The 23,319-nt window shown below is 26.6% G+C and overlaps 1 protein-coding gene across 4 annotated transcripts in view; it reads right to left on the minus strand.

Moving 5' to 3' along the window:
• Positions 1-9,215: 9,215 nt before the first annotated feature.
• LOC107447498 (homeotic protein antennapedia) overlaps positions 9,216-23,319 on the minus strand; it is a 212,723-nt gene continuing 198,619 nt past the window's right edge. For 2 of the 4 annotated variants that reach the window (XM_071187995.1, XM_021148682.3), the window contains 2 exons: positions 15,173-15,257; positions 9,216-11,056 (listed from right to left, as the gene is read on the minus strand). In XM_071187995.1, coding sequence (XP_071044096.1) covers positions 11,041-11,056; positions 15,173-15,257 — 101 coding nt within the window. In that variant the 3' untranslated portion in view covers positions 9,216-11,040. The remainder of the gene's footprint in view (positions 11,057-15,172; positions 15,258-23,319) is intronic. The other 2 variants (XM_043039821.2, XM_016062429.3) reach the window with 1 other exon arrangement.

Genomic DNA, 23,319 nt, shown 5'->3' on the forward strand with positions numbered 1-23,319 from the left:
ATCTGTTACTTTTGTTGAACTCAAATCGTTTCTTTCTTGAAATACTTGGTACATTCCTAAATTTTGGTGAGTATTTCAGTTTATATATATATATATATATATATATATATATTGAGGTATAAGTTGTTACGAAAAGTTAATATAAAGATATGTGAAAAATTTTAGATTAATATTGCAAATAGTTTGTAAGATATTAAGAGCGCAATCTCAAAAAATCACATTTGAGAAATATCAAGTTTAAGACAAAAATAGCTGACAAAATATGAAAATTAATATTATATAACTCCAGATGGGATAACTGTTTATGGGGAATAATTATAGAAATATTTTGAGTATTGAGAAAAACATGGTTGAAAATGGTGGCATAGCATAAATGTTTTTTAAAAAATCGAATACTTTAAAAGCGAAAGGTCATTTCCTCACAGAAATAAGCAAAGAAAACTCAATATTATTTCCATCTTTGCAAGAAAAAGCTCGTTTATACAATCTTAAACAACAACTTAAGTAATTTAACAGAGATTTTTTTTTGTCTCCAACATTTTTGCAAAGTACCTATATAATGTTACATTTGTCTCAAGAGTNCAAAACAGGCAATTTATGTTTCTCTTTTCTATTTTATATTTTTTCTTAAATAAATATTTATTTATTTTCTAAAATTATTTATGTTCAACTTTTTAAATTATCCAGTATAATATTACCTTGCGCACATCCATTTCGGGCCCATCCTTGGTAACTAACAAATCAATGCACAGCATAACAAATCACTTCAGCAATGCAGTAAAAACAGCACTTTAAATTCCTCTAGTTACACTCAATTTGCGCTTTTGTTTTCATATTTTGTAATCTGGCAATCTTGTTGCAAAGAAAAAAATAAATAAAAATTTCAGTTTTTTTTTTTATTTTTTATAAATCAGTTGTTTGTTATTTTTCTTTCCTTATTATTTCCCCCCTCCCCTTTTTCATATGTCCATAATTTTCCTTTGTTTTATCTTCATTTTTAACTTATATATATATATATATATATAGATGGTGTCGTAGATATATGGTGTTTTATTAATTGATAGGTAAAAATTGAAATGGAATAAACACGCAGTTGTACTAGACAAAGAATTTATTACAGGGCAGAAAAAAAAACTACTGTAAAGTCATATTATCACACTTTTTTTTAATTTTTTCACACTTGTACTAAAGACACATGAAATAAAACATTAAATAATGATATACAACTTTATATTCTACATGTGAAATGATATCAACATGAATAATTATTTTCATGCCGAGATTCCAGGTTGATTTCTTGTCTACTTGCAGCTAAATGAGAACATCAGAAATCCTAAGCACGCAGCGTAACTCACAATGCGCTGAAAGGAACATTTGGGTAAAAAATATCATTTACATAAGAGGAAAATCTCATTACAGCGAACTAAGCAAATTTAAACTTCCATAAATTTTATACATTTGTTTTTCAAATTTTCACCGAGTTTATATAATTTTACTTATTTTTTACGTAGTCCAATTTGCATTTTCAAAAATTAATTTTTTTATGAAATTTTTGTAATAAAACTCTTTTAAAATCAGATAATCTGATAAAATAAAATTGTATATTGAAAAAATTATTACCTATGTAGAAATTTAGCTTCTTAACCCTTTGACGTAGAATTTTTATCAAACCTTTTTATTAAAAATTTTTTCATTATTTTGTATTAATAAAGGTCAAATGAAGGAAAAATATTATATTTAGCAATTCAATAATTCATGGTTATGAAATACAATATGAAACGCCATTGTTTTTTCTGCGTTAAAGGTAAAATCTGCCAAAGAGGGCTCACTTCAAAATAATAAATTTTCAAATTTGCATTTATTTAGTTCTAAGAGAAACAGTTATTCGTCATTGAAATTTCCTTAATTAAAAAAAAATCAATTATTGGAAAATTTTTGAATATTAATGAAATTTTTTTAGTAACAACTCTTTGGATTTTATGTTTTAGGACAGACATAATTCTGATAATCTAATAGATTTTTTAGTAACTTTTAAATTTTTTTTTTATGTAATTAAAAAATACCTAGATATATTTTTACTTGTAATTAGAGAATCAGAAAAAAAAATATATATATATATAAAAGACGACAGTGTCCCATCTGCGTCAAAGGGCTAATAAATACTTTTAGATAAATTTTAATTTATTGCATGTGCTTCACTGCAATTGTTGCATCATTTTTCTCAAATGAAGTGTTTTTTTAGTGTATTTACATTATGAGCTTATTTATTAACTAGTTATTAATAAACTTAAAATAAAGTCTAATGAATTTTTTGACGTATTGAAGGTATAAAAATACGTATTTTGTGGTGAAGTAAAATTTGTATCTTAGACAAAAAAATGCATCTTCTTATATTGCAACAAAGAAATTAAAACACAACTTTACATAATAATTTTGTAATTTATAATCACATTTATATGTATTTTTAAAACTATTAATATGACATATGGAAACAAAGAATACTTTATAGTAAAACTGTATTTCAATTAGCAGAAATCAGAATGAAAATAAAAAAGAACACCGGATTTACAATATTTATTTATAATCAGTCGATTGCACTCACCAAAGCAAAAATGTAACCTTCCAGTGTAAATGGTTTGCAGTGTATTATCTGCTAAGTTAGTAATGATAACCTGTTGTTTGGATTGTTCATTAAAAGAATAGCTCAAGGGACACCTCATCTAAGCATTCGAAACACGTGTGCTTAAATGGTAATTTTTATGTAGAATGACTATTCTTCTTATGTTCATGTCAATTTCTCTAATTAATTTAATAACTGAAAATTTTGAATAGAATGAAAAACTGAAAGATTTTTGAAAGCTTTAAATAAATTTTAAATGAGGCTAACTTTATTACTCAGCAGTTGTATATATTTAAATACTTAAGCAGACAATTAACTGAGCAAAATATCTCTTTTAATTTCAGATTTTTTCTTCTGATTTTTAAATATCCAAAACACCGTAGATTTTAGATTAAACCAGAAGAACCTAACAAAATCTAGTACACTGTAAAAAATTCCAGGTCAAATTACGATATAAAATACCGGCACATCATCCGTAAAATCCATTTTACCGTAACATCCATTTTTACCGTAAAATATTATACCATAATATACTATACCATAATAATTACAGTATGATTTATGATTTGGAGTGGATATTTCGGTAATTATTACTGTGAAAATTACGTTTCATCAGATTTTTATTCCGTAATATGATCCGGAATTGTTTACTGCGTGGCATATTGGAAAATCTAGCATTTCCAATTTTTTTTATTGCAGGTTTTTAAACAACAAAGCAGCACTTTTTCACGCAGCTAGATTTCCAGTTATTTTTAAACGTAAAATTAAAAAAGAAAAAATTTCAGAAACTCTCTCAATTTCAGTATTTTTTTAAAAAATATATACAAAAACCATGGAAATTTTTATTAATTCACTTGAACCAGGCAAAATCTAGTTAGTGTAATCTAGAAAATTAAGCTGCTTAGTAAATTGTATATATTAGAAAATTTTCATTGCTTGTTTTAAAACAACAAAACCCCACTTTTTTCTTCTAAAAGTAAATGTTCAGCAAATTCAGCAACTTAACTTAGAAAGTACTCTATTCAACTATAGGAATCCGCAGGTGTTACGTCAACCATTGAAAAAGTGGCCAACCCTCCCGTTGACAGGGGCGTTTCGAAACGCAAAGAAGGTGACTTCACCTGGACAGAAATGAAGAAAAGGGGGAATCTGTTGTGGTTTCTTTGATAAATAAAAGAAAAGGAATACATTGAATGGGAAGATGATAGACGACAACTTGCGTCAGATAACATAAGATGGGCACAGTGGGAAATTGCCAAAGGCTTTTGAACATCTGCATCAATTATATTGTGTTGTACTTTAAATCTTTACTATGTTACTCTTAGGTATAAGTAATTAAATCTTGAAAAAAAAAGAAGAAAAAAAAGGAAATATAAAAACCCAAGAAGAGAGCAATATATTTAAATTTTATGTTGTCAAATTTCAACCAATATACTTAAAATTTATCTCAATGAACAAAAAGAATAGTTTTTTTTTTAATATTAATAATTTTGAACTCTTGAATAACTTATAATAACAACTTAACTAAGTTGAAAAATGTTACCATGCACTGAAAAAATTCTTGATCAATATGCTGCATAAAGTGCAGGTACATTTTATCGTAAAATCCATTTTTACTGTAAAATTTTATACTTCACTATTTACAGTTATATTTATTTAATTACAGAGATTCGGTGATTTTATAGTAAATATTACTGCATGTAGATTTCACTGTATACCAGATTTTTTGTTCGGTTAAATTTTGCTGAAAAAATGAATTTTACGGTAAAATGTAACGACACCTTGAGTCCCAGTACTTTATAGCTTTACTTTTACAGTCCCAGTACTTTCTAGTTGGATCCAAAAAATATTTTTACAGTTTGGGCACATATAATTTATTTCAGTATAAAGAAACTGGTATTTTTTACTTATAATTTATTATTTAATTAATTATGAAACGATGATAAATGACCATATACAAAAAGTCCCTAATTTTTTTTTAAAAATATTTTTTAGAAAATTCCGATAAAATTTGCATTTTAATTTTCAAAACTTAAAAAACCTATACAAATGGTATCAGCGATACTTAAATTTATCTCAGAGAAAAAAAAACTTTTTTTAATAATAGCAACTTACTTAATTGATTATAAAATGATAATAAAAGCAAATACAAGGAAACCTTTAAAAAAAAAAGCATTAAAAAAAAAAGCATTAAAAAATTGCTTTTTTGTGAAATATACTTCGCATATTTTCTGCATTCTCTTGAGATATATATTACTTAAAGATAATGAAATGCATTGTATTTTGATCAAAATATGTACATTATACCTTTAATGTAAGTGAAAATAAGTATTTTAAAATTGAAAATAAAACTACATACACAGTAGGAAATAAATGTACACGATATTAATAATTCAATGATATGTCTTTATAGCATTTGAAAAATAGCGCAAGAAAAATGATTTATAATGTGATAAGAAAATAAAAATATTAATGATGATATGTTTTGCGCTACTGATCTTTAACAGTTTTACTGTTAAATATTTGACATAAGAGCTGCATCTACATAAAAGCTGCAGACTGGAAATTTGTTTCTGAAAAGAAAGGAAAGAAAGAAAAAGGAAATGTAAGTACTTATAAACGTGAGTTACATATGGTAGTTAACCAAATACCGAAAAACTGATGCGAAATCCACAAAAACTAAACTTTTATCAAATAAATCCTGATTATACAAAAAATTCTTCATTAAAAAATTTTAAAAATTCTTAAAATTATGCACTCTTTATCTTTAATTATGTGCTGCTTATCTTTTCTCTTATTTTTCCCTAACCACTTTTATTAAATTTATAGAAAATTGAAAAAAAAAAATCCAACAGAAAAATGTATTCATAACTATTTTTTGGCGAGCGTTTCGTTTCAAAATGTTTTTATTGTTATGCATAACAAAAAATACACTACTGTTTAAAAATACAGTACTATGAATCATAAATGTAGTAAAAATATCAGTGTGATATAATACTGTAAGAATGTACCTCATATGTTTACATAAAGTTTGGTGTGCATAAATTTTTCAGTGAACTAAAAATAAATAAATGTATAAACCGTAAGACCTTCACACTCTTGTAAATGTACTCAAACTCTGTAGGAAAAAAGTGTATGTTTATTTAGAGTGCATTTTAGTAACCAATTTCATAGTAAAAATTTTTGTTCGAACCGGATAACGGGTCGTATCCTTAGAACTTGGTAGAAAAAACTGGTAAGTGACATTTTCCGGGGTATTTATTAATCCGGGAAAATAAAGTGGTCGCATCAATTTGGGGCACGCTTAATGTAACAAAGTTCTTTTGCTTTCCTTTAATTTGAATATAACTAATCCACATTAGTTTGATTTTTCAGCTTGCATGACTCTTATTTTAAATTAAGTAGTGGTAAATGAAAAAAAGGCAAATAATTATTAGCCCCGTCTTAGCCTATCATAAACTAGCTCTTCTTACCCTGATTATAGCCACTCTTAAAATGTCACTCATTTGATTCTTCTACTAAGTTCTTCAAATAAGATAGGCCACCTCATAGAAAATACAAAATAAATAAAGTAAAATTTAAAAAATTACAGTTACATGAAAGATCTTGATATTAACCCTTTATAGCAAAATTTTTATACTTCTTCATACTTTTTTATTTCATACTTTTTCATTATTTTGTATTAATTAAGGTCAAAATACAAGAAAAATATTATATTTAGCATTTTAATAATATAGGGTTATAAAATACAGGATGATACACTGGTGTCTTTTTTTGCACTATAGGTAAAATCTTCCATGCACGACATCCAAACAATAATTTTTAAAATTTACGCTTTGTTGCAGTTATTTAGATCTAAGTGAAATAGTTATTCATTATTAAAATTTCTTTGATTCGCGAAATCAAGTATTGATAAATATTTGAATATGAGTGAAAAAATAAAGTTCCCCCTACTTTTCTATCACACTGTCTTCACAATAAAAAAAAATTACCAAAACATATTTTTGGTTGTAATTAGAGCGTCTGAAAAAAATAGAAAAGAAAATCTGTACAAAAGGGACACCCACCTACATCAAAGAGTTAAGCAGATTTGTTATAAAACAGTATTAAATTTTAATCAAATTATAAGTAATCTGTTTACAACATATGCAAGGTATTTTACTTTTTCCAACCTGCAGCTTTGTAGTTGATTTAAATGCGACGAAAAACTCGACTTTTAACAAAAAATGAATATATAATGAGTGCTTTACTAAAATATTGATTTACTTAGACACATACAGTTATTTGAAATCCTTTTTCCAACCTTTAAACTAACTCGGAAAAGGAGTAAAAAATTCGGATACGAAAGGTTCACTTTCTACACCCTACCATGCAGGGTGTCAGGGGAAATTGGACATTCTCACCTTTTAGGGAGTGCTGAGGGGTTGCGTCAATCTGACAATTCAGTTTCATTGTAACTGGGCCAAAGGATGTAACTTATTGTCCTTTTCTTCCAGGTACAGTGAAATAGATAACTCTAGGAATCCTTTGTGAGAATCTGAAAAGGACTGTTGCATACTAAGATGAAAGGAGAAAGAAAAGCATTCACTATTCGTTATGGATATACATTTTAATTCTTTGCTTTTTAAACGTCTGTTTAAATTTGACTTTAGCATGTCAAGCATAGAAAGCTTAGGTTTCCTTCTACCTGGGAAAAATTTATAAGAAAAAAGAAAATTTTTAAGAGCCAACTTGATGATTGATTGACTTCTGATGAAATTGAACTTCTGTGACCACAGATTTTCTGGAAATATTTCGAAGGTCTAGAATTTTCTCCTTATTCTATTATGCGTTTTTTTAGAAACGAGAAAAATTTAAATTGCATGAGTATTTCTCACGAGAAAGTATAAAAGAAGAAGGAATAAAAAAGAGCTCAAAATCGGAAGAACATGTTAAATTAATCATACACTTTGTGTATGTATTTTTAATAATCTAAAGTTTCGATGATGATGTCACGAAAACTTCAAAATGCATTATTTTATTTTTTTATTTTTTTAATAATATAAATATATTTCAAAAATTGAATGCATGGTGAGAAAAATAATAGTTTATATACTAATTTTCATTATACAATAGTCATAATGTAGAAGATAAATAATTAACTAAATTTTTTTTAATTATTTTCTAAAAATATAAGTATGAAAGAGCTACATTTCAGTTTTCCATTTATAAATGAACTGCTCTTATTGTTTTTAAATTTTCTGAGATTAATAAAATAATTTTTAAAAGTATTAGATTTTAGTATATTTGGTCTATCACTGTCAGAATTTTCATTCGGTAAAATAACAGGCATCATTTACGGTTTTGAAACCGCTTACAACTAGTATAGTTAAAAAAAAACATGAATACAAAACTATACGGATTTTGCTTCATGGTTTCAAAACTTGAGATTTGTGCTAAGTTTTTTGCTAGGTAAAGAGCATTGGAGTTAGGTTGTGGTTGAGTGTTGTTTTATCAAATGAACCTTGGAATGTGATTTATTAATTTATCAGGATGTCAAGAGAAGGAAATTACCTGACTTTTTCGTGTTAAGCAGTTTTATGGTGATACCATCCATGCTTGAATGAGCGTATCATAGTTATAATAGTTCAGGGTCACAAATTGGAGAGTGCAGGACACTGGAGACTCTTCATGTGTTAAATGGAATGTTAGAAATATTGAGGTATCAATGCTTAGACTTGAACCTTTGAGCTGTCGGTCATAAGAGTGACAGATTAGCCCTCTCTGCTATTATATGTGCCCAGTTGCAGGGAACTAAGTAGCTTCATGGGTGGGCCTAGTTGAATTGATTAAATTCTGGTTGCTTAACAGTATTAGGTGAAAGCAGTTAATAAACGACTTTTCTCACAGATCACAGTTTGAATACAATCTTATTTATGGTTACTTGACTGTATTGTTTGAATATGGTAAAAAACAAAAAAAATTAAATAAATTGTTATTTGACCATTTGTTGAGAACTTTCTCACAGAGTATTTTAATATTTGAAAAAAAAATTAAAAGATAATCTAAAATATAAATTTTTAAAATTTTTAATTATGAATCATTCAAAAAAATTCAAAAATTCAAGAAATAAAATTTATGATTTTGCTTGTCTAAATTTTTTTTAATTTAGTAATTTTTTAATCCAAGCACGCAGAAGTAAAATGGTGCATTTGTATCACTGAATAAACAAAATAATATCACTGCAAACCTTTACACTGATAAAAATCAATTATCAATCAGTTCGAACACTAAAATGTGTTTTTTGCTTCAAGAATTTTTGTAATTTACATTCCGAAATTGGTAAAATTAGCTTTTTGAGCGGATATGATATATAGTAAATGAACGCAAACCAGTATTCATAATTTAAATAATATGAGAAGGTACATAGTTTTTATAAATTGAGTACAAAGCAAGCATCAAAGAAAAAGTTGCCAAATCAGAATATTTTTGAGTCTTAAGATATAGTTTAAAGATTACATCCTTCTCAAATGCTTTTAAATTATGAATGCTTTTTGCAGTAAAACGTGCAAAGGACAAATACTTACAAGAACAAATAATCACAACAATACATGTATAACTAAAATCACCGTCAAATCGTTTTTACTACAATATTTACAACACACATATATATTTTTTAAAATAGGAATGAGCAATTAAGTCCATATATGCAATGAAAAAATAATGAATTTACACTATAAATAAGTTATGCTGTTAAAATATTTTTAAAATTTCATAACTTGTACTTAACCAACTCCAATTCATTAAAAAGAAAATGATACTTACATTCCATTTATATTAGTGTTAATATTTAATATAAACCCAAATAAAGGAATACTTTCAATCATGAACATAAATTGCTGAAGGAAAACTTTTTCAAAGCATATATTTAATTTTTTTTTTCTATTGCAATGTGTTTCAAAACTATAAAGATTTCGAACGAAAAACAAAATTTAAACTTAATAATAACAGAAAAAAAACTACCATTAAAATCTTAGAGTAATAAATTAAAGTTTTCTTTAAATAAATATTATTAAAATCATTTAGAGACAGTTAGATAAATTTGCAAAAAAAAATAATAAACCATTGAAATAAATTGAAGGAAAAAAACTAACAAGATAAAAACAAAAACGTAACAATATAAAACGCTCCACCAATATTTGTTTTAAGTTATAAATTGAAAGCACGACACATATAAACACAAAAATATGTCAACCAATTAATGAGTTTCAAATTATGCAGTAATATACACTTCCCAAAAAACGGTGTGTTCTTACTTTAAAAGTATTTCAGATTTCATACGACATTTTTTTGTCGTGACTAAAGCCAGTTTCTCAGAAATTTAGGTTCTCTTCCTTGTAAGATAGCCCAAAAAGTATTATAAGAATTAGTTCAACTTTAATCTTTCTTCATTGCAAATTAGGGCTTTCAATATTCAGCAGAATAAAGTCATTTCTTTAAGCTGTTCAATTGCACATTCTTTTGTTTCAATTGTTATTTATAATACACAATCTTTTTAACAGATATTAACTGAATAACATGACGATGTATGCTCAGTGCATCTACGAAACTGAATGTTGCGAGATGCTATGAGTGACTGCACAAAAAAATTTAAACAGGGTGATTTAAAAAAGATGTGACAATAAATAAAAGAAGTTAAAAATCTTTATCCACATGTTTTTTTATTTAGCTATTTTGATTCAGTTGTTCAGATTTCATAATCCAATCTTTAATTCTAAGTTCATTAATAAATAAATTTATCGAAATAAAGGTGAGTTTCCCTTTAAGATAAATTAAAACCGATATTGCCTATCCAACGAATTTGTATAAGTTTTACAAATTATTATTTTGTTAAACTTCTCAATTTCAAATATTGAAAAATTTCTATTGACAACTTCTGGGCCTTAATTTCTTTGTACTTTATATCAATAAATATTTAAATTTGCTACTTTTATTCTCATTTCTTGCAAGTCACGCATTCAGTGTCAGTACAGATGCATTTCATTTACATATGATATTAACTGAAAATAATAAGAGCAAACAATATTGCAATTGAAATCTGACTTGGCTTACATTTACTGACCAAGTACTGTTTGAATTCAGTGGCTATAGATTGATGAAAAAATCAGAGTGGACCAAAGTTGTTGATGTGCATTCACTGCTGTGGATGTTCACCAAGATGTGTCAGTTCTGGTGGCGTAGGACCCATTGCCAAACCAGCCTCCAGTTTGGCTTTATTTTCTTTTTTCCATTTCATTCGACGATTCTGAAACCAGATTTTAATTTGCCTTTCTGTGAGACAAAGTGCATGCGCTATTTCGATTCGTCGTCTTCTTGTTAAATAACGGTTAAAATGGAACTCCTTTTCCAACTCAAGTGTTTGATATCGGGTATAGGTTTGTCTACCTCTTTTTCGTTCTGAAAAAAAAATAAACGTATATATATATATATATATTACTTGAAAAAACACATTATTATTTGCAAACACAAGATAATTTTTTGCTCATTAAAAAATTTGTTACTTTATTTGAAACTTATGCAGTTTGTTCCATGGACACAAATAGCTGGACCATGATGTGCGTTTTTAGGATTCTTGAAATAAAAAAAAGTGAATTAAATATATGCCTCTTAAGGGACACAAATTAATGTTAAATTAAGTAAAAAAACAAAAACACGATTGAATTCGGCTTATCATTAGTGAGGAAAACTGGATAAAAACTAGTTTGATAACTGAATTAAACTTAGATGTTTTTCTAATAACCACTTTATAACTCCAAACTTCCAAATTTTATAAAAAATAATGTGCTTAAAGAAATGGATGACACTATTCTGAATAAATATGGGATAAATTCTGATGGTCAATTATCGATATATTATTGTAAGTGATATAAGATATTATGGTTTAGTTTGTACGAAATGATAGTTAAACCATATTAAGGTTGTATCAAATCTGTACCGTTCAAGTTAGCCACATTACAGTTTAATATTGAACCGTTTTTTATTGAAAGTATGTAATTTTAAAAAAATATAATTTATCTAAGAAACAGGTCGACATTTTATGTTATTAAGCATATTCAAAAATATATATCAGCTAATTTTTGCACTAGTTAAAACTAACAAATCTGCTATCACGTTTTTTGTTAGTAACTGACAGTTCAATAAACTTGATTAGTTTAAAACTACAAATCAAAAAGTTTTAAACTTTGATTCTGTTAAATCACTTTTGCATTTCTTAAAACATTATCTTAATGATTAAAAATTTTATTAATGAAATATTGATAACACTCGATAGACTTCTAATAAAATAGTTTTAATAAATAGCCTTTAGTAATTCAAATAACTTCAGATTATAATAGCTGAGATTCAAGTTACTACAATCTTACTGCTTGAATAAAAATCTTTAACAAGACAAATTTAGTTATCAAATATTATTTGGAAACAAATTTTGGGCAAACTTTTGCTATTAAACATTTCTTGGAAGTCAGTATTGTCATATACTTGTTTTAAGTAAATTTTCATTCAAAATGTAATATATTTCAGTTTTACATTTTCATATTTTTCAACTTTTATGTAAATCATCTATTTAATGATTTTACGATTAGAATATTTATAACACGTGATTGACTAAGTCATAAAATAGTTATAATAAATAATCGTTTGTTCTTAAAACAAATAAATTAAAACTATGATGGCTAAGTATCAAATTAATACAATTTTACTGTTTAAATGATAATGCATTTGCAAGATAAACCTTAGCAGTCAAATATTCAGAGGAAACAATTTAACCTCAATCAATTTACTGCAACCGTAATGAAGCTATAAATATAGAACAATCGATAGACCCTGAAACAGTTAATGCAACAATAGATTAATCTTTGCGTATCTTACAAATAATTAATTCGAATATCTAGGTGCTTTACGATGTATAATACTACCTTTGAGTTAATGTAATTTTACACTTTATTAAGCTTATTCTCTTCAAATAATTAAACTGATAAACTAAGGGTCATCGGCTGAGTGTGTTAATTCTTCACTAAATGATTCACATTGTTATATTATATATTAAATAAAATTAAAAAGGCTTTGAAAGCTTAAATCTTTCTAAAAATTTTATTATAAATTGATTATTTTTAAGCAATTGCAGCAAATTAATGATAGGATTTTAACTAATTATATATTCGAAACTATTACATATATCAAAATAAATGAAACATAAAATTAAAGAAAAATCTGTAATTAAGTTCATTCAACACATTCTGTAGTTTTACTCTCTGAACGATTTCTGCACTAAAGAAAAAATTATGGTCAAAACTATTAAAATTTTGAAAATTTACCGTGTTTGTGACTCTATGAGAACAAGAAAAACAAAACAAAAAAAAACTCGGTAATTTTTACTGAAGCTCTTCGGTATTGATTTCAGTAAAATGTACAGTAAAATAACGCTTTATAATGTGTGTTAAATTTTGGTAATTGTGATAAAACTTGGTAATTTTATCATGATACCTTAGAATATGGCATAAGAAATTATTTATTCGGCTAATTTTTTTTATTCCCAGACATGTTGTTATTATACAGTACAATGATTTTAATAAAATTTGTTTCCGTGTAATCTTGCACAAATGGATTCTTTTTAGCATCAGTAGCTTATGAACTACGTCTTGGTCGTGTGGCTATCCAAAGCCACCAAGGTATTCGTACTTTATTGCATTCTTTTAAAAGTGTTACATTAAAAACACTGTTTATAAACCACAGATACCAAAAATGCTGCAGGAACTAATTGAACGCACCAGAAGAAAACATTGACAGGATGGTATTACAACAATTGTGGAATGCATTTTTATATTGTCATGTAACAAAAGTCACACATCGTTAATGAAAAAATTGACATATTTTTCATTAATTTCGTATATGATTTACTGTTATGTGTGCAATAATTTTGAAAATATAATTATTTTATTCTAAGTCATTCATTTGCACACATATAATAAATCATTCATCACATATAATAAAGTTATAAAAATGTTCTTCAATAAAACTTACTTTAATAAAACTTATGCAATATATTATTATAAAAACCCATTTTTATATTTTCAATATACATTTATGTAGGTAAAAGGAATTTTTATCAATATTGATTAAAATCGAATTGAATTTTAAGTTGAATACACGAAATTAAATTACTTTCCTAAAAATAATTAATTCAACAATAGTTTATGTCTTTGATCCTAAATATAATAAAATTTGAAAGCAAAAATTTCCGCAAATGCTCAAAATTATTTATGAATTTCGAAATATAATAAATTCATTTCCACAATCAGAGCTTGTGTCATAAATAGTTATAATTTATGCGACATAATGTATATTTTCATCTATTAAAAGATATATACATACATAAAATCCTCAGATCTACAAAAGTAAGCTAAGCATTTTGTGAAAACGCCTTGTTACACCAGAAATTTTCATAAATATAATAGGCCAGTGAATTTTGTCTGATAATATGACTAATACTTATACTCTAGATATATCTAAAAGGGAAATTACCTGTTAAAACTTAAAAATATGAGTAAAGATTATTATTTTTTATTTTGTTTTTTTGTTTCTGTTTTTAAGAATGAAAAAAACGTACTTACAACTTCCAGATTATATACCTTAATGGATAATCTAAATTTAAACTTTTAAAAATTATGGCTTAAATGAAATTTTATTGGATATATTAGATAATCAAAGTAAGTTTACAATAACTATGTAAAGTAATTCATGGGAATTATGTGCTTGAAAAATGTACTAATTGTGGCTTGATTGCAGGGAATAAGTCTCACATTGGAGAGTCAGAAAATAAATGAAATATGGAGAAAAAAAACTTAATGCACAATTGAAGGCGAATGAACATTTTATCGAATAAAAATTATCGAGAAAAAAATGAATCAGGTTATTGAATTCCCTCAACTAATGGAACACCGGAAAGATAAAGGAAACTGAAATAAAGTCTCAAAAACTTTTTTCGATTAAGACTACGGTTCTTTACTGAATATGCAAAGAAATGAAACAGAAAAGATTTGACCGAAGATAACCATGAAAATAACCATTTGAGATCCCTTCAAAGATAACGATGTAATGGAAAATTTTCAAATTTCAAACGAGCATGACTCTAAATAATCTGGACAGTAGAAACTAGTGAAAAGATTTCTAAAACGAAGATGCAACCTTGTGTAAGCAATGTTATAAAGTCACCTTAATTCAAACACTCGAGTTTCCAGACAAATTTGTGATCTCGATTCAAACCTCAATCCAACTATACTCATATTTATCTCTTTTGCATATTTAGCTTTTTTTAGAAAAAAGAAAACTATTAGAAGTTCTTAAATACTATTCCAGGATTTCTAGGTTATACCCTGGTAAGGGTAGAGAGAAGATTATTTTCTTACCTTTCGTTTCCTTTGAGAAGGGTATATTGACTGACCGACAAAAATATAAATATTTCAACATACCAACGATTCCATACTTCCTAATCGACTCAAAGTAATAATATCTCACCTGAATTCTTGAGGAAATTTCCCAAAAGTTTCCGATTCGTTTTGATTTCTACCATAAATACTAGGTTTCAAATTAGAACAGTCGTCTAGAAACAGAAAAATGCGTATAATTATGGAAGTTTCAGAATAGATCCTCAAATGCCAAATTAAATTGTGAAAGCTAATTGCTTAAGGCAAAATAATATGCAAAGATTTAAAAAAATACATAAATATACTCGTAAATGAAACTGAAGAAAATTTCCATGATTGTAATGGAGATTAATTTTGAAGTTATCTACGAATTCCCTTGAAATAACTAAATTTTATTAATATGACTGGATTGGTGTAAAGTTCAAGAAGAAGAAATTTAGAATTATCTTAAATGAAGAATAAATATAAACTCAAAACAAAATGTTTAGAACAGTTCAAAAATGGTTGCCTGAATTGTGAGAAGTTTAAGAAAACATTATTTGAATATGACACATTATTTGATAATCTTCAACATTTATATTGTAAAAACTTACAGAGAAAAATAATCTAACGACATAAGCGTTTCTCAACCAGTAACACAATAACTTTAAAATATGTATAACCTGATAATTTTGAACGTAATATAAAAAAATATAATAGTTTTTAATATTTATTCTGCAATGTAGATTTCATTGTCAGGTGTTTAACACTCCCTCGTACATTAAAATTAATAAATAAAATTAAAATAAGCTTTTCCTAACCTAAATATGCTGCAATGTGGGCCATTCATTTCATTATTATTATTAATTTCCATTAATAGTCACTAAAAGAATAGAAACGTTTGATCTAGAAAAATTTAAATACATTAATTTTTAGTAAGTCATAATTTTGCATTGAAAATTAAACAATCGATTTTTAAATTATTCACAATTTTTTTCTTTAAAAGTTTAACTCTAAAACCTAGAGAAGCAACTTACATTATTGTTTTTAAAATCACTATTTAATTTCAATCTTCGGCTTAAAGAAAGAAAAACTCGTTAATTTATACAAAGCTATATTAATTTCAAATAATATTTTTATTGTTAACTTAAACAATAAGTATATTGTTAAATTGGTTTCCTAACGTTTATTCTCTAAAAAGCAAGAGACACCAAAAGCCCATTTTACCAATTTTAATTCCTTTTTTCGGAAAAGTTACTAATATTAAATAATTACTAAGTCACTTATTAAATTATATACTATGCATTGTAAATTATATACTATATTACATAGTTACTAATTATTACTTGTAATCCTAAATTACTAATATAAAAGAATATTTACCTTATTAAGGTGAATAAATGTATTGTTAAATTTTTTTTCACATATAATCTCTAAAAAAAAGTCACAAGAAACGACTGTTACCAATTTTAATTATTTTTTTACGTGTTTTGAATCACTATTAGTTATTAGTTGTTCAGTTGCTTATTATAGTATATAATATATGCTATATATTATACAATTACTAATTATTAATTATACTTATTTTATTAAGCTACCAATAGTAAATAATATTTATATTATCAATATGAACAAGTATTGTGTTAAATGACTCTTTATGAATATTTTCCAAAGTGCAAGACACAAAAAACGCTTGTTACCAATACGAATTCTTTCCCCCCTCATTTAAGAATTCCTTAAAGAAGTAGAATTGCACATTTGAAATCAAATCACAATTAATCTTAACTGTAAAAGAAAGAAAATAATTAGCATTAGTCTCGTCTAGAAACTAATTATATTTCATACTATATTCCATGTATTATATAGTTACTAATTATTAGTTATACTTATAATATTGAGTTGCTAACATTAAATAATATTTATATTAATAATATTATTAATATTAATGCGTTATATTGTTTTTTCCGTATGTTCTTCAAAGAGCAAGACATTCAGAAACCCGTGTTACCAATTAAAATTTTTTTTGCCTCGTTTTAGAATTTTTTTAAAAAATTGGTCAAAACTTTGAAATTCAAATCACAATTAATATTAACTATAACAGCAAAAAAACAAAAACCAGAATTAGTCTCGTCTAGAATCTAATTACATTATATACTATATTCTATGGATTATACAGTAATTAATTACTTATTAATCTTATAATGTTAAGTTACCAGTATAAAATATTATTTATATTATTAATATGAATGTGTTATATTGTTTTTATGTATATTCTCTAAAGAGCAAGATACCATAAACCCGTGTTACTAATTTTAATTCTTTTTTTCTTCGTTTAAGAATTCCTTGAAGAATTCTTACAACACTTTGGAATTCAAATCACAATTAATCTTAACTGTAGCAAAAAGAAAGAAAAAAACTAGAATTAGTCTCGTCTAGAAATTAGTTTCCCCTCCAAATAACTCAAAGGAATTCTTCCAGAAATAAAGTATTTAAGTGTGAAAGACTTCATTAGATAAACGTCACTCCCAAAAGTGAAGAAGGCGCCTGAAAAGCTGCAAGAGGGCTTGCGTGAAAAACGACTTACAGTCTCTAGATGGGCTTTCACGAACGACTTACACAACAATAACTGATGTAACGTTGCAGGGCAGTGGCAATTAAGCTATTGTTGCTGACAGCCCTTGACAGAGGAAACATTGCTATAAATCATGGAATACACCTTCCCTACCTGTCTTTTATCTTTACCTGAAATCAGAAAAGGGGCCTCAGGATATTTCTATCTCGATTGTGTCAGAAGTTTTTATGTCTTAGATGCCGAATTTTTCTTAATACTATTGTAGTTACTTTTACCCATACATTTTTTAAGGTTTCATTAGTCATGGTATGTTTTAAAAAGTTGGTAAGTTTTTGTTTTTTAATATCAAATATAGTATTTCCAAAGAGTATTTTTAAAGGAAACTAAAGGTATAGCAATTTCTCAAAGGAGAACAGTTTCTTACTTTTTAGACTAATTGTTAATAATTTCTCATGTTTTCTTTTTATATAAGTATAAACCCTCCCCCCGGAAAAAGGGAAAAACTATTTGTTTAAAATAAATAAAATGAAATTTTTTATTATATATTTAATCTCCTCTAAAGGAGAAGGAGTAAAATATATTGAGAAAGCAATAAATAAAGCACAAAAGATAGAAGGCAAATGCAAAATTTAATCAGTAAAAATGCTTATTAATGACTATTTTGAAGGGGATTTTTAATTGCTAATTGTTGAAAAATATCAAAAAGGTGTTTTTTTTTTAAATTTTAAGTACACTGCAAAAAATTCCAAATCAAATGACGGTAAAAAGTACCCGTACTCAGGGTGTCGGTGCTTTTTACAGTAAAATCCATTTCTGCTGACACATGTTATGGAATAAAAAATCTTACATACCGCAATTTTTACTGTAATAACTACCTTAAAATCACTGAATCATTCTAATTAAATGAATGTTAATGTATTATAGTTCACGGTAAAAATGGATTTTACGAATGATGCACCCAAATTGTTGGTTCTTTAAACCGTAAATTGAATCAAAATTTTTTACAGTGCACGGTTTCCGTTATTTTTTTCTCCATTTTTATAGTTTCTACACGTAAGTGTGCTTTATTATTGTTATTTTTATTATTTTAGCTATTTAAGATGTACAGTAAACAGGATTTTCTTTCATTAAATTGACAATACATCTCTCATTACTTCTTTAAGATAATTTAATCTCGCTGAAGTTTTTAGCTGTCAAATGGCTTTCAATGAAACTTTGCTTACGAAAAACTTAGGCAGATGAAACAAAACTCGGAAACTTCAGTTAAAAACTTTTTATTATATATTCAATGGACAAAAATCCATCATCTATTTACAGAAAACAAAAAGAATGAATTTATTGACATTTATCTATATTTTTCAAATACAAGAGAAAATAAAATCTGGAGGGTATGCATCAAGTACATGAAAACTTTAATTTCGACTCTGTAAAGAAGAGAGAAAAAAAGAAAGGAAAAAAGAACTGGATCTAATGATTTATTTTATAAAACCACGTGATTCATACGACACATAAGTATCATAATTATTCAGTTACACAAGTAACCATTTTAAAATTCAGAATCCTTGCCCTGTAATTTTAAGATTGAGCTGACATTATCAATTAATTTTCCTTCAAAATCATTAATTCCTTTAAAAATGAATACAAATAGTAATAATTTCACCAGTCGTTTTCTTTAGTTTTGTTAAGGATTATTTAAAATGCTTTAAAGTTACAGAATTAAAATTTAAGAAAGTATAGTCAAAATAACCGGAATATGGTAAAATTTACCGCGTTTCTGACTCTATGGAAACACCAAAAAGCTTGGTAATTTTCGCTGAAGCGCTTTATAAAAATGAACACCAAAATGTGGTTTTATTGTTTATTTTACCAAAATTTTACAAGGGCAGTGATGGACTGCGCGCAGTTATTACCTCAATTATAGCCTGGTAAAAACACAAAATTACTTAATAATAAAAATAAATAAAAATAAAATATAATATATAAAATACAATTATAACCCTCACTCCTAATAGCAAGCGGATTGCGCTTCTAGTTGGTATCGTTTTTAGGTAAGTCTCTCTTCTCATTGACTCATGAAGGGTACAATTTATGAAAATCAAACACTATCTTGGCAATAAGTTTCTACCTGGCCAAAAAGTATAGTGTGCCAATTTATGTCGGGATTAAATGTGAGATTTTGTATTCAGGACTAAATTTATAACTAGAATATAATGTATTTCGAATATAACCATGATGTGTAGCCTTTGCTTTTTAAAAAAAAACCCTGATTTAAATTAGCTGTGATTTTTCTTGAAAAAACAACATTTACTTAAACATAATTTTTATAACATTTAATATGAGTAAACGTATTATTATTTTAAGTTTAAAAATTACAAGTTACGAAAAAATTTATTATTTTGAGTTTAAAATATTTTTATATACTAATATTAAATATATTCTTAAAGGTGAGACTTCTTTTAAAGTTGGATTTTATTGATAATGAATCATGTTTAAGGGAGCTATTTTTTACTGTGAAATAATAAAAGGCACATGCATTTAAATTACTATATTATCCTTCTAATTATTTCATTAAAAATGTATTTATTTAAAGGGACAGAAACTTTTTTCTTTAAAAAAAATCAATCATTTAAACAAACTAATTCAAGAAAATGACTGATTGAAAAAAAAACATAATTCAAACATAAAAATTTCGATATAAATAGAATTAATAAATACATTCTTTTGGGAGTCATTTTCTTAAGATTTTATATTGATAATTATTGAAAAAATATTGAAAGGAATACAAATGTAAATTATTATGTTTCAATATGGACTAAACGTGAATAAGAGTTATATGAAACTTTTAAATTGTAATTCTCCATCAAATACATTTAAGATAATTTCCTGGCTAAAAACATATTTCAGTTATACCCATTTAGTTTTTCGCTAATTAATCTTATTATATCTAATCATATCTCCTATAATCTTTAATTAATCTAATTATATCTTATTAAATATATAGTTAACGTATATCATGACTTGCTCTATCCCGATTGACATAATTCAGAAATGTTTTCTTATCTAAACTAGTTTACTCTTCATTAGGAATCTAGTTGACAAATTTTTTTCTCCAATTTTTAACAGATTTTAAGCAATTTTTAAAAATTAATCAGCAAATTGAGCTTGAAAAATATAACTATGCTTTTTTAACCCAGTGGTAAGTATGTAATAATATAATAATTTTATACATTTTAGCAAGAAATACCTAATTAGTTATATTATTTTTAAGCAATATTAAGTATTATTAAAAATTCTTATCAGATGCTTTGGATGGTAAATTTTAAAAAATCTAAAAAATCTGATTTAAATAAAAATAAAAAAAAAATCATGATTTTTGCCAACAGTGGTTTTTGGTCAGTGTTGTAGCTATTAGCTTTTTAGTAGATCAGCAGTTAAAATTCAAACATTTTATATGCATTTGAATAATATGCAGAAGTTTAGTTAATATATTGGTTAAAATTGGTTTAAAACTCACTGAAACCATTTTAAAGTAAGATTTTTCTCAATTTAATAAAAATTTGGTTTTGCACCCAGAATTTTTACTTTTCAACCAACATAGGGAGACAAGAGGGAATCAAATACTTTTTTAACTTTTTAACCAATATTTTTGAAGAAATTGCATTAGTCTAATCAAAATTTTAACCAATTTTTGAAACTTTGAAAAGTCCTTGTTACCTTTAAATTGATTTTAATTTCTTTTTCATTGTTTAAATATAGTTTGTATTTTAAAATTACAGAAGTTAAAAAATTTACAACATATGGAAATTGCTATTAAATGAAAATTTCACAATTGACCAAAAATGGAGGAACAGTAATTGACCCCCCACTGATCAATTGCTTCTAACGAACATTATTGGCAAGACTACGATTTTATTTGAAAATGTTATACTGCATGATTTAAGGGGGAGTCACACAAGGGTTGCTTTGAGGGCAGTACACCAATCCTTCTGAAGGAGAATAAAATGTCAGTAGCGCAGTCCAACAGGTTTCAGAACACCATTANTAGCCCGACGACCTGCACGCGAAGTCGAGCACTTTACGGTAGAACAGTTTAACGAGGACCAATACCGCACACCCTCGGTCCCTACGCAGACTAATCCAAGGGGTCACCCACCCGCACACTGACCGTGGCCAGTGATGCTTGACTTCGGTGATCTGCTGGGAACCGTGTCTTAACGATCAGTCCACTGCGGGACCACAGTTTTTCTACATGGGATAAAATTTGGTTAATGTGATAAAAATTCGCAACTTTATCATGATAACTATTCATTTGGCATAAAAACTATTTATTCGGTTAAATTCAGTTTTGCATTTTTTATTAAATGTGTGGTAATAAATTGTACAATTTTGTAAACCAGAATTTCCTGTAAACCGTTGTCATATGAACGGAAAAATTACCAAAATGAGTGGTTTAAGTACCGTATAGTTGGGTTTTATTCAGAAATTTTTTTTTTCTTATTTTTATTTATTTATTTTTCTTACCAGAAAAGTTATTGCCATATAATAAATACAGTAATTTTACCGGAGTTATTTTTTTTTCTTTTATGCATTAGCATCATAAATATATAAAACACAAAACATTAATAGGTTACAGTTCAAAAGAGAAAGAATATACTTATTTAATACTCTTAAAAATTAAAATGAGGGCAGATTTTTCTTTTTTTAAATATTAAACTAAATTTTGTGAAGAAGTTTAATATTATTAAACAATATTTTTTTTAGATTAAAATGATATTTCCTTGGGAAAATATGGAAAACTATACATATTCAAAAATACACGCATTCGTTAGTTGGTGGCAGCACTGTACAGTCAGTCCTATCAATTTGATCAGCACTTAAATTAGAAACAATAATCACGGGACATATGTGAATCGCTAGGTTCGCTTTATTAGCATATAAAACAAAATAGGAAGAGACATTTTCCCTATTTTCATCTAATCTTTTCCCATCCATCTTCTTCCTAAATCCCTTCGATCGTCTTATCTCCAAAACTGTCTGATTCCTTTTAATCCAATTAAAGCGTCTCTGACGGAGCATTTCATAATTTAGATGAATGACTTCAACACATTTAATAAGAAAGAATGACTCCAACGCTGTTTCCCCCCCCCTTTCTTTTTCATTTTTTTGGAAATTTTTCAGACTCGGCATAAGGGTGTTTGACGTTAGTTAGACCTTTTCCCCGATTCGTTCGTCCCGGGAAATAAGTTGCTCTGGGGAACGGGGGTAGCGGGGAAGCTTAAAATTCCATCCAATAAATCACATTTGCGCCATAAGGGGCCATATAATAGATTTCATAAAATTATTTTTATAGGTACTAAGTCTTATTATAGATGAAAGAGTTTTTCGAAATTATAAGAAATGAAACATTTTAATCTGTTGGAAATTTTGGAGCTTGTAGAACCTTAATTCCGGTTCATTAGGGTTCCATAATCGATGCAATGGTATGGTGCTAAACTAAATCATATTAATATTGTGTACTTCTTAAAATTAGTTACACGATATGATATAAGAATATGGTTCCATTTTTAACTTCATCATGGTTGGCCATATTATTATTCAAGATATCGATGCTCTGGTTCAACGTTGAACTAATTTTTCCAAGAACATTTAAATTACGTTTTTAATTGAAAATCAAAGTTCATTCTCCG

The sequence above is a fragment of the Parasteatoda tepidariorum genome, chromosome X2 (assembly GCF_043381705.1).
Source record: "Parasteatoda tepidariorum isolate YZ-2023 chromosome X2, CAS_Ptep_4.0, whole genome shotgun sequence".
Classification (NCBI taxonomy): domain Eukaryota; kingdom Metazoa; phylum Arthropoda; class Arachnida; order Araneae; family Theridiidae; genus Parasteatoda; species Parasteatoda tepidariorum.